The sequence below is a fragment of the Hakea prostrata genome, chromosome 5, assembly GCF_041222555.1.
Source record: "Hakea prostrata isolate BN-2017 chromosome 5, UWA_Hpros_2, whole genome shotgun sequence".
Taxonomy (NCBI): Eukaryota; Viridiplantae; Streptophyta; class Magnoliopsida; order Proteales; family Proteaceae; genus Hakea; species Hakea prostrata.
In genome coordinates, this window is record NC_142604.1 from 4350450 (window position 1) to 4364625 (window position 14176).

Below are 14176 nucleotides of genomic sequence, written 5' to 3' on the forward strand. Positions count from 1 at the left end.
TTCCCTCCCAATAATCACATATATTTCTCAGCTTTCTAATGGCAACTATCTTTTGTACTGTTTGCACAACTATGCATCATGGAAAATGTAAATAAGCTTGGATTTGATCTAGTTAGTTCAATATTTTTTTTACTTTGATCAATAAAGCAGATCACTTTTCTCTTTTAAGGGAGCAAAATAACCCTATTTGAAGAACTATACTGTCTCCTCAGCTAGTTCAATTTATGTAGACTGACAACAAAACCAAGACACTTCAGTTTCTCATTTAGATCACATCAGCATCTTGGTTGGCTTTGCTCATAACATGATCTCCATAAGATACATAAGTAGGTGATTCGGGGTTAATCAAGTACCTAGCGGCTAGCGCTACAACACATGGATTGTAGAATGCTTCCAGTATTATTTCATAGTACCTTAAGCTCTTAGTTCCATCATTGTGTATCCAACCTTAACTAACCTAGATGCAGATGAATTCATTTTGCACCATAACTCTAAGAAAACAATAACTCATCGTTTCCCAGTTCTCCTATTGGCAAACACTGTTGACAGTTCAACTTCAACCTGGTAAATACAGTATAACACTCTAATCTAATGTTTGCATTGAAGTATTGAAGTATTCAGGCATTCAATTCACTCTCAGATACCTTTTATGCTTTGTTGTGAGCCACTCTCTATCATATTCAGTAATCAGATGTTAACAAAGACAATACAGGAAGTTACTTTAACTGTTACAATGAAAGAGCCATGGAGTTCTATGCTAAAGCAATGATTACAAGATCGATGTAAAGGATCCGATTTGAAGATTTGAAAGGACAAAATAGACTGGTGGGTAGAAGTAGAATGGATACTACTCCAACTTATCGACAGGAAAGAAAACAGTGATGGTTTAAAGAATCTTTCTTTCTTGCTTCTTTCCCTCTCTCATCTTTTACCAAACACTTAAATACCCTTGGATCCTTTCAGTTGGGAGGATCTTAATAAAAACCACATAATAGCAATAACTCTTCTTCTTCTTTTTTGGCCAATAATAGCAATAACTCACTAGTACAATACAATAATCCTTAAGCCAAAGATGAAAAGGATCAACCCTTAAATTTAGTAACATGACTTCATCAAAAACAGCATGAGCTGCCATGCCTTAAGCTACTATAGATGAAAGAAAGAAAATGGACAGAAGATGATCATGAGGAAACCTAACAAATTAGGTAAACCAAAGAAAAAGAGCTGAATCATTGAAAAATCTAGGCCAGGATCACATAAAGTGGACAACTGCCTCTGCTTGTCGGCCTCTGAAATAATTCCTTCAGAGGGATCCTTGGGATAACTTGAAATGATTGAGGTAGTTTTTCTAACATTGTCCAGTGTCAATCAACAAAGGAATCATCAAAAACCAATCTCCTGATGTTAATGGAAATGGGTGACTAAAATTGTAATGGCAATCCACTTCAGTTGGGTTCATATCCTATTAACTGTTACAAAATTGGCATTTGCAGTAGCTGCAGCCTAAGTTATTGTAAGATATTAGTATCTCTGTAAAATGTTCTTCCCCTCTACCTTTCACTGCTTCCTCAGTTTAAAGAAGAAATTGATTTGTCCATTAGAGGAGTTTGGCAGAAACAATATAAAAGAAGAAGAATATAGTTGGGCAAAAAAACAAGCAGCATGTATAAGTTTAGAAATAAAATAAGAGATAGGAAAAGAGGCAAAGTAGCATCAAGAAACAAGGATTTCCAACTATTCTCTCTTATTAGAGAATCAAGAGAACTACAGAAAAATCTTATTTCATGTGAATATAGATATCAAGCTATACCAATCCACTTAGTGGGGCAAGGTGGGGCAGGGTTTGGGAATCACAGATTTGAAGTTAACCCGAGTAGACTAGTTTTTGGCAGATGAAATGCATATGGATGATCCGCATCCACTTACAATCAGAAAATCAAATATAATTTGGGGTTCATTTGGAACACATATACTACTTAAAAGAGAACTGATTCTAGTTCTAATTGTTTGGAATTGATAGAATAATCTCATAACTCTCAAATCCCACCTAACTTGATTGGACTCAGTAGGCGAAGAATTATGTCAAAGAAAATCAACATCAGCCACGTTAGAGAGGAATTTGACGATTCTAATCCAAGTTTTAAAAATTGTATTCAGATATTCTGTTTCTAATCCACATAAGATTCAGCAAAGGACACATGGTTAAATAAAGTTCAAAGCCAAAATTGAGCAATTGAATTGAGTGAGAGCATATGGTAAGATTCTGATGCCTGGGATTTCATCAATTTACGTTTAACTATTTAGAAGAAAGATGAAATCAGCCTCCAGGATTGGTGTGTTAGCACTTTTCTCAATCTAGCTCATTTTGAAGCTACTGGGGAGACAGGTTTTATCATTTACAGTAGAGATAGAATAAAGGTAAGCCACATCTCTAAAGTAATCCACTTGCTCTGCTTCTACAAACACCATGTCCCTATGTGATTTGGATTATTGCAGCCAACCCACTGGCCTACCTTGTTATCCATTCATTACTGTTTGCTGTCCAACTAATCTATTTCTCTTCTTTCTTGGGTCTATTCATTTCAAAATATCTGAGAATATCTTAAGGGTCCCCTATGACCCTATCTCTCCACATCCCTAACATTCTCACTAAGCATAGCTATGAGTTGAGGGGACAAAAATATGCTAAGTGGAGGCCCTAGGAGCTAATTTACATGAAAGACTCTATTGTCCATGCATGGTTCTTGTCATCATCATATTCTATAATGATGATCAACCAAACTTTATTGACAAAATTTTCAGAGTGGTTGGAAGATTCATCTATCCAGACTCTAGAGAGAACACCAGGAGTTAATTGGATTTGTACACTTATCATCTATTTTACTGAGAACTTCATGTCCATGGTTGATAAATCCCTCAACTGCATATGCTGAACATAGAGTATATTCTGATGAAGTAAATACCAAGCAATCTGTGTTTCTTTTTTCTTCCATCTGATTACAGTCACTAGATTATGAATTTTTTACCTCTTGCTCATCCCTACATCTCCTCAAATGATATTGCCTCCTAAGTGTCTGAGAGATGAGAATACAACAATGTAGTGGACGCACTTCAAAACCTTGATTGATGCATCAAAAGCTTCCAAGTGGATGAAACACCATTAAATCAAATTAATCCTCCATTGATCATACATTAGATCTTTGAAACACCACTAAATCAAATCCTCAATTGATCATACATTAAATCAAACACCATTAAACACATAATGAATTTAAAAACCCTACCAGAAAGAAAGTTTTTAGAACTGAAAAGAAAGTTCTCCTTTCTCTATAGATAAGCAAAAGCAGCAAGTTGCTGGAAGTTGGAACCGTGAAGGCGTGAACAGTAGCAAAGATATTAATATCCTCTACTAGTATCCAACAGTCATCATCAAAAAGTGGGTCTAGTGTGTCAAATCCAAGTGACTGTAGAGCATGTGTTAGCAGAAGTGCGTGTTAAATCATGTTGGTTGGTGTAGAATATTTAGCTAAGTAACAATCATGAGCAAGAGGAAAGTAGGGTGCGTTGTACTTCTTGAATCAAATGATAACAGCACGGAAGCAGTACAAACCATAACCCTCATGCATTTCTTGCTTCTGCAATTCTTGTTGGGTTGGCGCTTAGGTATTGAGGGACCCCTTCTTTCCTTCTTCTTTTCATTCTCTTTTTGGTTATCGCCCTCTTTAAACTCTTCCGGCATAGTTACAATCAGCACAAAAATTAAGTGGTTAGCACTTGGCTACTTCACAGCTCAAATCTAGTGAAAGCTGTTGGCACATCAAGGAATCACTTTGAACTGGTCTTGATTCTTGAAATGATGATAAGGTTACAGTTTAGAGCAATAGCAAATGCCCAGATTTGAGTCTTGGGGGTGATTGCTTAAAAATGCCTTCCGAATGTAAAAGAACTTGCATTGATGGGAACAACACTGGGTTATGATTCCTTAAGCTGTAGACCCACAGTTTTGCACTTTTGCTTGACTGACCCTGTGCTTAGAAGTATATATTCTATCTGTTCATAATCTCATACCAGTAGATATGAAACCTTAATTAAGGTTTTTTTTTTTTTGGGATGAATAAAACCTTAATTAAGGTTACTTAATCATCCTCGTCTTAACGAATAGATTTCAAGGATCAATTATCAATTATTTTACCCTAATATGATCCTTAAGAGTAGCCTAAATCTTTACCATACCCACCTCAATCAAGAAACCCCAACCACCTCCTTTTCTCTTGATAATAAGCATTTCTAAAGATTAAAGAAATATAGTTGACGATGGCTTACCAAAGATATATAGATACTTACCTGTACAAGTAATGAAAAATCTCCACAAGATTTTGTTGGTTGAGCTGTTGGGCTAACCTAGATGGGGAAACAAATTCAAAAACAGCATTGCCATAAATTGATTGATTGATTGGTAAGGAAAGAGCTCCTATCCCATTAGAAATGTTGTTGGAGAGACGTGCAGTGTCAAGTGGAGCTGAATGGTAGTAGTATGATGATGAGTCTTCATCAATCAAATTTTATAAACATCAATAAAGGCTTAAAGGTGAGAAAGGAAAGTTAAAGTAGCCATAGTGATAATGATAGATCGTAACACGGATTTGCAGACATCAATGAAAAGCAAAAGGAATTGGTTGCGGGATTGCCTTAATGGATAAAGAAGTTGGGGAAAACGTGAGCCTTGCCTTCTTGATGATGTTTCTGTCTTTCTGGTTTACAGAGGAAAACCCATTTAACTATTGGTCTTCTTCTTCTCTTTGGAAATAGTAGTTGGATCTCATTCTCAGTTTTTTATACGAGAATGGCCCTTTAACTTTGTTGATGTTAAGTGTGGTGCCCCAATTTGCTTGGGTTTTAGCTTCTCTTCTGAAACTTGTAAGCTAGATTACCAAATTGAAGAAGAACGTAGGTCTTGCTTTATCTTTTTGGTTTTAAGTTTTAGGATCACTGGAAACCGTTAATTAAAAGGAAGCTAAGAATCAAAAAAAAAAAAGGGGTGGGTGGCTGAGGTTGACATTGAAAGAGACAAGAACCCAGACTTTATCAGAGGTTACCAAGAAGAAGCAGAGACAATGTTTTACAGGAAATTCTTTCCAAAGACTCACCGCTTAGTAATAAATTCTTACATTTACAATCTGGGTTACACAAGCTCCAGCGTCTTTAACTATTCTTTGTGGAGCAGAGATCAGGGAGTGTCAATGGCTGCGAACAGGACACTTGAAACAGAACCCATTAAGAACATTGCAAAGCTGTAAACGGTTAAATTACAAGGCGATTTACAAGGTGTGTAATAATAATGGTTGGATTTTGATCCATTCTTCAATTAATATATACAAATACTATTTCAAATCAGAGAAGCAAGGATGGAAAAAGTTTGAAAATTTTTTCAAATTGAAGGTTCAAATATAATAAGGTATAGACAGAGGAGGAGGAAGCGGGGGTGTTGGTAGAGGAGGAGGCGTATGCATCACCACGGCAGTCTCCTCTGGTCGCTGCGGTTCACAAGGACACGGCATTGCTATGAACTTTGGAATCTGATCTCCGGGCATTACTACTGGTAAACTCTCACTCCTGCTTAGCTTCGAGCCCTGCCAAAGAAAAACAGAGCAAAAGTGAAAAAAAAAAATTTCCAGGAGAAAGGAAGAAGAGGTATAAAGAGAAACAGAGATGTGATACTAACCATGTGGGTTGGTTTGGATTTGGAAGGAGATTGAGGGGTTGTATCCAAATTGGGATCATTGTCTTGAGAGAAAGAGCGACGCAGAGAACGAAGCTTCTCCCACTGGTAGCAGCAGGAGAAGACGCCACTCAGGCAGAATATGACGATCAGCAGCAGAGCTGTACCCAGAGGAAATCCTATAGTTGGCCTTGATGCATCAGACTGCTGGGGCTTCCATTCCTGATTCTCCATTTTCACACCAGAGGGGAAAGAAAAGTTGAACAAAGCGGATCAGAGAACTGGGACGATTTGAGCTTGGAAGTAGTATGAGATGATCTTTGAAGGTGGTGAGAATTTATGGGATGCCTTTGCAGTAGGGAGGGGGAGGGTGGACGTGTAAAGATGCAATTCTACGTCCGACCTCGGTTGTACAGAGTGGGTACCACTTCATGGTGCTCCATCCAAAGCTTCTTGAAAGGCGACAAGGCCCGTTGCATGTGAGAATGTGAAAGAGCCCCAGACCACCGAGTTGCTACTGCTGGTGTGGTGCTGCTCCTCTATCCGACTGATTTTCCCAGCTTGGATCCACAGTTGATAGAAATCCGGATCTTCTCCCCGTCTTTGAGATTGCTCCCCCAGGACTTTCTGACCACAAAAATCAGTGGGTCCTACTAGTGAAAAAGTTTTTTTTATTTTTTTCAAAAAGTATTTTTCACCGGGGCCATGATGTGGTCGCGCTGATCCGGACTCAGTGATAGGGTGCTCCTCTGAAATTTTTTTCTCTGATGAAAAACACTGTCAATCGGACAGTATTTAATAATTGAGGTAAGATTTAAAAAATAGAAAAAATATATTTTTTAATTTAATTTCAACTATTGGATGTGACTGATAAAGAGGTGTCTTTCATCCAAAATGAATGGGTCAATTTCTTCATAAAAAAAAAAAAAACTTGATACACTTCTATGCTCCCGTCACACTTTGGGCTCGACTTTAATGTTGTGCAACACTGTGATGCAAACTATCGAAATTTTGATCTCGATCGTTGTAGCTGTTGCGCATTAATTACGCAGCATCGTATCAAAATCCTCACACTTCTGTATTGTAGGGTCTTCCAATATGATTTCTTATTGTTTTTTTTTCTGTGTAGACGCTGGGCTCCATGTTAATGACACTATTCCCACCATTGAGGTGGCATGAATCAGATACTCCACGATAACGCTCTCCTTATAAACAAATAGTAAATGCTCTGGAACTGTACAAACTATCTAACAGCTTCTGATCCCCGATTTGGCGTTGGGATCCATTTTCCTAGTTCACTGTGATCATTGTTCAGGAAAGAACGTTCTCTTCGTCTACACGAAAAGGAAACACGTGGTTGAAAAAAAAATATTTAGAAATTGTTTCAATCATTTTACTGTCATGCAAAATTTGCAAAATTTAATGGTTAGATCTGAAATTTCCACGCAAAGAAATCTACTTTTCATTAATAATCTTTTCTCTTTTGATCTCCAAGATCAAAGGGATTTCTTTTAATACATGTCAGTTCTCTCGTTGCATGTCAGTTCGTTCTTGCCCTAATGTTCATAATTCGAACTTAATGGTTAGAAACCCTAAGATGTTCTTCTCTTTGGGACAGAATAGCTGTGCTGATCCATTATAATGGGTTGGGCTGTGAGGCCATAATTTTTTAATCAGTTATGAGGTTTGGATCCATTTCACTGCACAATCCTTAGCCCAATCAACTTGGTTGCCACTTCTAGTTACAAATCACTTCCAAGTCCACAGACATCTAAAACATACAACTAGTAGGGGTGTTGATGGGCCAGGTTTCTTAAACCCCAGCTCAGGCCCAGCCCATCTTCTTAGTCCAACCCAATATTGAACTATTACAAACCCCAATCTAGTGCGATTGGGCTGAGCTATATTGACCTCGATTGCCTTGTCAACCCCCTAGTTTTTGCCATTTTAGGGCTCTTTTTTTTTTTTTTTCCTTTTTTTTTTGGGGGGGGGTGTGGGAAGAGGCGATTTTTTTTATTTAGGGAATTGGGATATTACATATGACATCTGCAATGGTCAAAGTCACGGCCTCTTCACCAAGAGGTATGGGTCTTACCAATTAACCAACCCTGCGTTGGCATTTTAGGGCAAGGTTGGTTTAATTCAGTGAGCACAACAATATAAGACCTATTTGATAACCCACCAGGTGCTTTTGTATTGATAAATAACATAAATAGTTTCAGTTTCTTTTGGAAGTAGAAACACTATTTTAGGCATTTAATAAAAAAACCTTTTTTTGAAAGCGAAAACACTATCAGCATGGTTTCAATAGAATTCTTATCAAGGAAAAAACATTTCATCAAATATCAGCCGAAATTTGCTAAATTTTGGCCAGTTCGGAAGGGGGAGAAACTTTTTTAGAGGCAAAACTGAAACCACCACGATGTTGTAGAATTTTCGGGGAAATATCGCCGAATTATCCACGAATTTCCAACCTATTTTTCCTCGATTTCTCTTTCTTTATAGCTCTCCAGGCCTTCTCTCTCCTATTATTGCCATATTTTCCTTCGATCTTCAACATATAGTAGTAGATCTTGTTTTATTCTTGATGGGTATAACATTGTTTGTAACAATCAATAGAGATTTCACATATCTAAGAGTTTTGTGGAGTTTGGATGACTCTAAAGGCTCCACATGGACCACATCTACATATGGGGGTTATGATGGTTGGGGTCATCATCATGAGTGTCCGGATTATCCCTCTTGATGGCTCAAGAACAACCGGTATTTTGGAGGCAGTATACAAATACGATATGCCACCAAACCCACCATCATATGCATCACCACCACACCCAACAATGTCTCTTGACTCTCTTTCATATCTCTATTATCATTTCCCTCCTGATGGGAGTAGTTTTCCAACAATAGATGACGCCAATTACAAATGTTTCATTTATCTGTATCTCGATAACCAACAGCATAAAATGTCATGGATTGACTTTAAACGTATGATTGAGGAGAAGCACATAGTTGCAGCCTTTGGACCTTTGACTAGAGACATAAGTCACATGACTCATAACAGATGGATCCTCCGATGCATAATACTTGGTATTGACATGATACAGGTGGTGTCGGCACAGCACAAGTATATATTGAGTTGTATTTGTATGGTAGTATTGTATAATAATATTTATTGTCTTTGTGCATATTTATTTTAGTTTAATTGTTTAAAATAATGTTATAGAATTTCAATTTTACCCATATACAATGGGGTATGTGCCTATCAAGAAGACCAATTAGGTTAGACACCAACTTGGGAGAAAAAAACCCCCGGACTTTTATATTTTCTTCAATTTAGCCATTATATCACTTCTCCATGGGCAAACAAGGGAATTTACTAAACCTCACACATTGGTTCTGATATTTATGACATCTGAAACACCTCTCTAAACATCTTTCACTTGAGGAGTAAGTTTCCATACATTTCTTAATGTCTTTAAATCATTTGTAACTAAATTGTTTAACACATGTTTTATTTTTGCCAATTTTTGGGTTCTCAATAAGAAGAACCATTAATTGTTTCTTAATGGGTTATCAAACTGGTCCATTTATGCATTCAAATCACCTAGTCCATTGGTCCCCAATTTGATGTCGCATCCTTCATTTATATTGTTACATTTTGAGCTTCTCCTCCATTTACATGTAGAGCTATGAAACAAAATAATTAAACAAAATAATTAAGATCTTGTACACAACAACAACAAGGATAAGAATAAGCATTGTCCCAACTATATGGGATCGGCTATAAAGATTATTGTTTTCCAATCAACTCTGTTTGAGGTTATACTAGATACAATACCTAAGTTATGTATATCATTTTTCTTAAACTTATCTTAGGTTTTCCCTTGGCTTTTATAGTTTCAATTTGGATTATATCACTTATCCGAACAAGGGAATTTACAAACCTCCGTTGAATATGGGCATGCCACTTCAAACAACATTTCATTCACCCCATTTTAATTCATTTGAAAATATTTCACTGACTTTTAGTACCGTGGACCCCAGTGATGATCAACATAGTTGTGTTTTGGCAGTCATTTATGTAATGAACTAAAGGGGTCAGTCTCCTGGCTGGCCATGGATGGTAAGAAGTTGGGATCATGGAATTCGAACCCTTTTTTAGCTGTCTCGTCCTATATCCCTAATAGCGCCAAGATTAAAAAATGAAAAAATTGAGTTCAGATTCGGACCTGGACCCGGATCATGGATGTTGGTCCTCTCCATTGCTGGTAGAGAGCACATTAATGCTTGGGTTGATGGGTCCTACTCCACGTCCAGAATAGGGCCCCGCCCATTATAAATCATAAGAAAAGTCCAAAGTTCAATGGCATTGACCTTGGGTGGGCCCTACTGGCCCGAAAGCGATGTTTTCTGGATTTTACCAATCGTTGGATTTGGTAGTACCATACTACCATGTACCATGCCTCGTAACCCTTGTAGTTGTATGACTTGTATCTATCTGTTACAAAGAGATCTGGTAAGTGGGCGAAGTAGCCAACCAGGGGTGAAGGTTAAAAACTAACCATGGTTAAGTCTACATTATTTCGTTCTCAGATGACAGATCATCCTTGGACGGGAAGGCTTCCGTCTGTGGGTCCCACTTTTCTTGGCAGCATCCCGCAAAATCTGCGGATCTTCTATCTTTTATAAGTACTAATCTGCGGATTTTAATTTTTGGGTTTTATTTTTCGGGTTCTTATATAAATTGTCACACGTGATTATTAATTATTACTTATTAATTTATTTTAATTTTATAAATTTATTAGATTTATTTGCTAATTGGATTTTAATTCTGATGCTTAGATAATTAACTATCATGTGTCGCAATTAAGTATATCAATTGCATACAAAATCATTTAATCGTACCGATCTGTGCCGTCTAAAACCATACCTTACCTTACCATTTAAAATTAAGTACGGTTCGTATTGAAACTGAATTTTTTGATATGGTTTCAGTTTTAGGTTTTCCTACCTTTGGTATGTACCGAATTGATGCAGTATCAAATTAAGGGATATAAAGATAATTTTCTAATTAAAACACTTTACCTTTATCCTATCCCTAATTATATGTTTTAGTTTTTCGTTTCGTCATTCAATTCTCTTTTTAGATTTACTTGTTTTGTCTCTGCTAATGTTAGATTCTATCAATTGTTTGATCGCAATTTTTATTATGATCTTAATGAACTAATAACAAAAGTAGTATGGGTTTATTCATACTAAAATTGTACCGCAGTAAATACCGTGTTTAAATCGTTTAACACCGATAACGTAACAAACAGTTTTTGCAAATATTAAAACCGTACCGTAATGTGTAAATTCAATAGAATATGATTATGGTTTTCGGTATTTAAAGTTGGTACCTTACTAAAATCAAATCGATTGACACCTTTATTCACAATCCTATATATGAATTGTAGGAAGTGAGAATTGTTGAGGATATGAATCTCGTGGATTCACTCTCCTTAATTTACTTTATCTCATTTTTTTTGTAAGCTTTTTTAACTTATCTTATACTAGAATGGTGATCCCAATACTAAATGCCTTTTATTGTAGCTTTCACTCTACTTCAGTAAGCCTTCTCTTGGATAATTCTTTTCAAAATTCAAATTCTTAACATTCTGTTACCTCTAATTATTAAACATCAAGTATTTGATCCATGTACCAAAAATTTCAAAATTAAAACAAGTTGAGTCATGGCCTTTAATCCTCCCATGTTAAATTGATCTTAACTGACTACTGTAAATGATAATACCCAAACGCTTTAAAGCAAGGGAGATGTAATTTTCAACCCACAAAGATATGAAAATGTAGAGCTATGAAGCAAAATGAAACATCTGATATGATATGGTATGATACAGAGAGATCTGATGATGATGACGGAGAAGGGACAGGGAGAGGTCTCAAGCACAAATGGCATTCATGATGGATGTTGCTCTGGCTAAGTGGCATGGCCATTGGCCAGAGAGAATGAATGGGGAAATAAGCTCTCAAAGAGAGCGTAGAGCGTGGGGTTTGAAAGGGTTCGAAGTGGGGCCTCACTGCCTCAGTTGGGTTGTTAATGATGGCTAATGAACACGGCCCTGCCTGTACTTTTTAATGCGTACAAAACACATTCTCAAATGATGATGTTTTCGTTTACCCAAAATATAATAATAATGATGTCATTTTCGGGAAAATTTATTTTTGAAGAATGTTTTAATTTGTATTTAATATTATTTTTAGGGCTGCAACACCCAGGCTGGGCTTTTACAATCTCACGTCTAGCCCTTTACAATCTCACGTCTAGCCCTGTGTATAATAATCTAAGCTCATTCTTGCCCTGATCGTAATTCAAGGTCATTGATTATTGTTCCTAATCCTAAGTCCTATAAGGTCAAATCAAACTCATTTTTGCCTTGATTGGTCCTATCCTTAATTCTAATTGGTCTTGTCTTTAGTTATGATTGACTCTAGTCTTGATTGACCATATATTTAGCCGTAGCCCTATTCTTATTCTTGTTCTTAATTCATTGTAATCAAACATCTGGATCAGAATTAGGACTAGAATCAAGGCCAAGGTAAAAAATAAAAAATGAATTGATACAGACTTGACGGCTAAAAAAAATCCTAGGCCCTCCCTTGATCTTAGGCAGAGCCAGAATATTTTAGCATAACCCATTATCAGAGCTAAAATCTCTAAGCTCAAATCTTATTTCAGTTTTGGGCGGGCCAGGGCTGTTAGGATGAGCATTATTATTTTTTTTAAATAAACTAATAAAATGAATATTCCACATCAGTAAAAGTGGGGGAAATATGTAATGATGAAAATGTGCAGGAAGAGGAGAGAGAGAGATTAGGTGTGAGCTTGGATCCCTAGCCGGCAAGCCAAGTTCAAATGCCGCTTTCTTGTCTCCCATTCCCTGTTTTCTTGTGTTCCCCAACTCATTCCCACCCAATTAATGCTTCTTACGTAACTTTACACCTCCCTTTCACGCCTGGATTACCCCACCACCTAAATTTTTCTTTCCACCTTTACCCTTATGCTCTTCCACAATTTTTTTTTTTTTGAGAAAGGTAACTAAATATTAAAAATTTTAAAAATAAAAGGTTTACAGACGATAGAATTTTTTTCCATTAGCATCATTCCTAATAAGACAGGAAAGAGCTTCAGGGAGATAAAGGGGGTGAAGGTGGAATTCTTGGGTGGATTGCGAGAATCCAGCCAGGAAGTCTGCACAAGAGTTCACTTCACGCACAATATATTCAAAAGAACATGCAACGAAATCCCCAGTCAGCTCATTAATTTGTTGCACAAGATCTACTACATACCATGGAACTCGATAAATCTTCTGTATCATCTTAATAGCTGACTCATAATCGGATCGTATTTGGACTCTGTTGTGCCCCAAATTGCGAGCTTTCAGTAGGCCAATAGCAATTGCTTTAAGCTCTTCCACAATTTCAACGTAGGGGATGGGAAGAAAGTCGAACCCACAACCTCTTCACTAAGATATGTTGATTTTAACCACTATAATAACTCTGCATAAGCTACTTTGTTAGAGCTATTATCTTTGGTATAAAAGTAATACCTAAAAACCTTCCAATTTTTTCACTTAGCATTTAGGAAATTCATGGTGATTAATTCACCAACTTTTCAAGTTGCAAAATCAAAACAATCATTACAATTTGAGACATAATAATCAATGAAAGATATGTCTATTAATGTACTAAAAAGCATGAAGATGGAAACACTACTCAACATGTTGTAAATGACTCTTGTTGCGTATGATTTAAATAAAATACAAAACAATTGTTGAGAGGGATATAATTCTATTTACGAGAAAGAAAGGAAAAGTAAAGATCATCGAAAACACAAAATGAGACTCGATAGTTGTTTGAAAGAAGGTATATTGGAGAACTATATGATAAACGATCAAAGCCGTTTCAGGAACCTTGTGAAAAGGAAATTGTCAATTTTCTTTTTATTTTAAGTCTATTTAAAGGTCATAAAAAAAGATTGTATTCATAAGTTAATACAACTTATAAGCAAATTATTGATAAAAGCTTAATAAGAGGAGGAGGTGGTGGTGGGTGTATGATATTGGGTAGAACCCTTTATTTTTTTTGGTTGTTCAACTTTGATTGACGAAGAATCATTCATCTTTATGGGTAAGGTTAAACTTTGAAAATGGGATCAAAGCTGAGGGCATTTGGTTCAATTTAACACACAATGGATATTTTGGTTATATTGAAAAAAATTTTGAATTCCAATCATTAAGTATAAATAATCTCAAACAGTGTCTAAAGTAGCGGCTTGCACAATTGGGGGTATTTTCCTTAATATCAATACAAAATTGATGGAGTCCATGAAAAAAAAAAAAAAGAGGCTGTGTGGCTTATGTGAAAGATAGGCAGCAAATGGAAATGGCTACGCTTATT

The 14176-nt window shown here is 36.4% G+C and overlaps 1 protein-coding gene across 1 annotated transcript; it reads right to left on the reverse strand.

Annotated features, from left to right (window-relative positions):
* Positions 1–5150: 5150 nt before the first annotated feature.
* Positions 5151–6244, reverse strand: LOC149014528 (uncharacterized protein At5g65660-like). Its single transcript, XM_089156311.1, has 2 exons — positions 5723–6244; positions 5151–5630 (listed from the first exon to the last, which is right to left on the reverse strand). The coding sequence occupies exons 1-2, from the start codon at positions 5951–5953 to the stop codon at positions 5442–5444; spliced, it is 420 nt and encodes a 139-aa protein (XP_089012437.1). The 5' UTR covers positions 5954–6244; the 3' UTR covers positions 5151–5441.
* Positions 6245–14176: the final 7932 nt, after the last annotated feature.

Coding starts and splice junctions, on each gene's coding strand:
- LOC149014528 (XM_089156311.1), bottom strand. CDS start 5,953: ATGGAGAATCAGGAATGGAAGCCCCAGCAGTCTGATGCATCAAGGCCA. Junction 5,631..5,722: donor AATCCAAACCAACCCACATG/GTTAGTATCACA, acceptor TTTCTTTGGCAG/GGCTCGAAGCTAAGCAGGAG.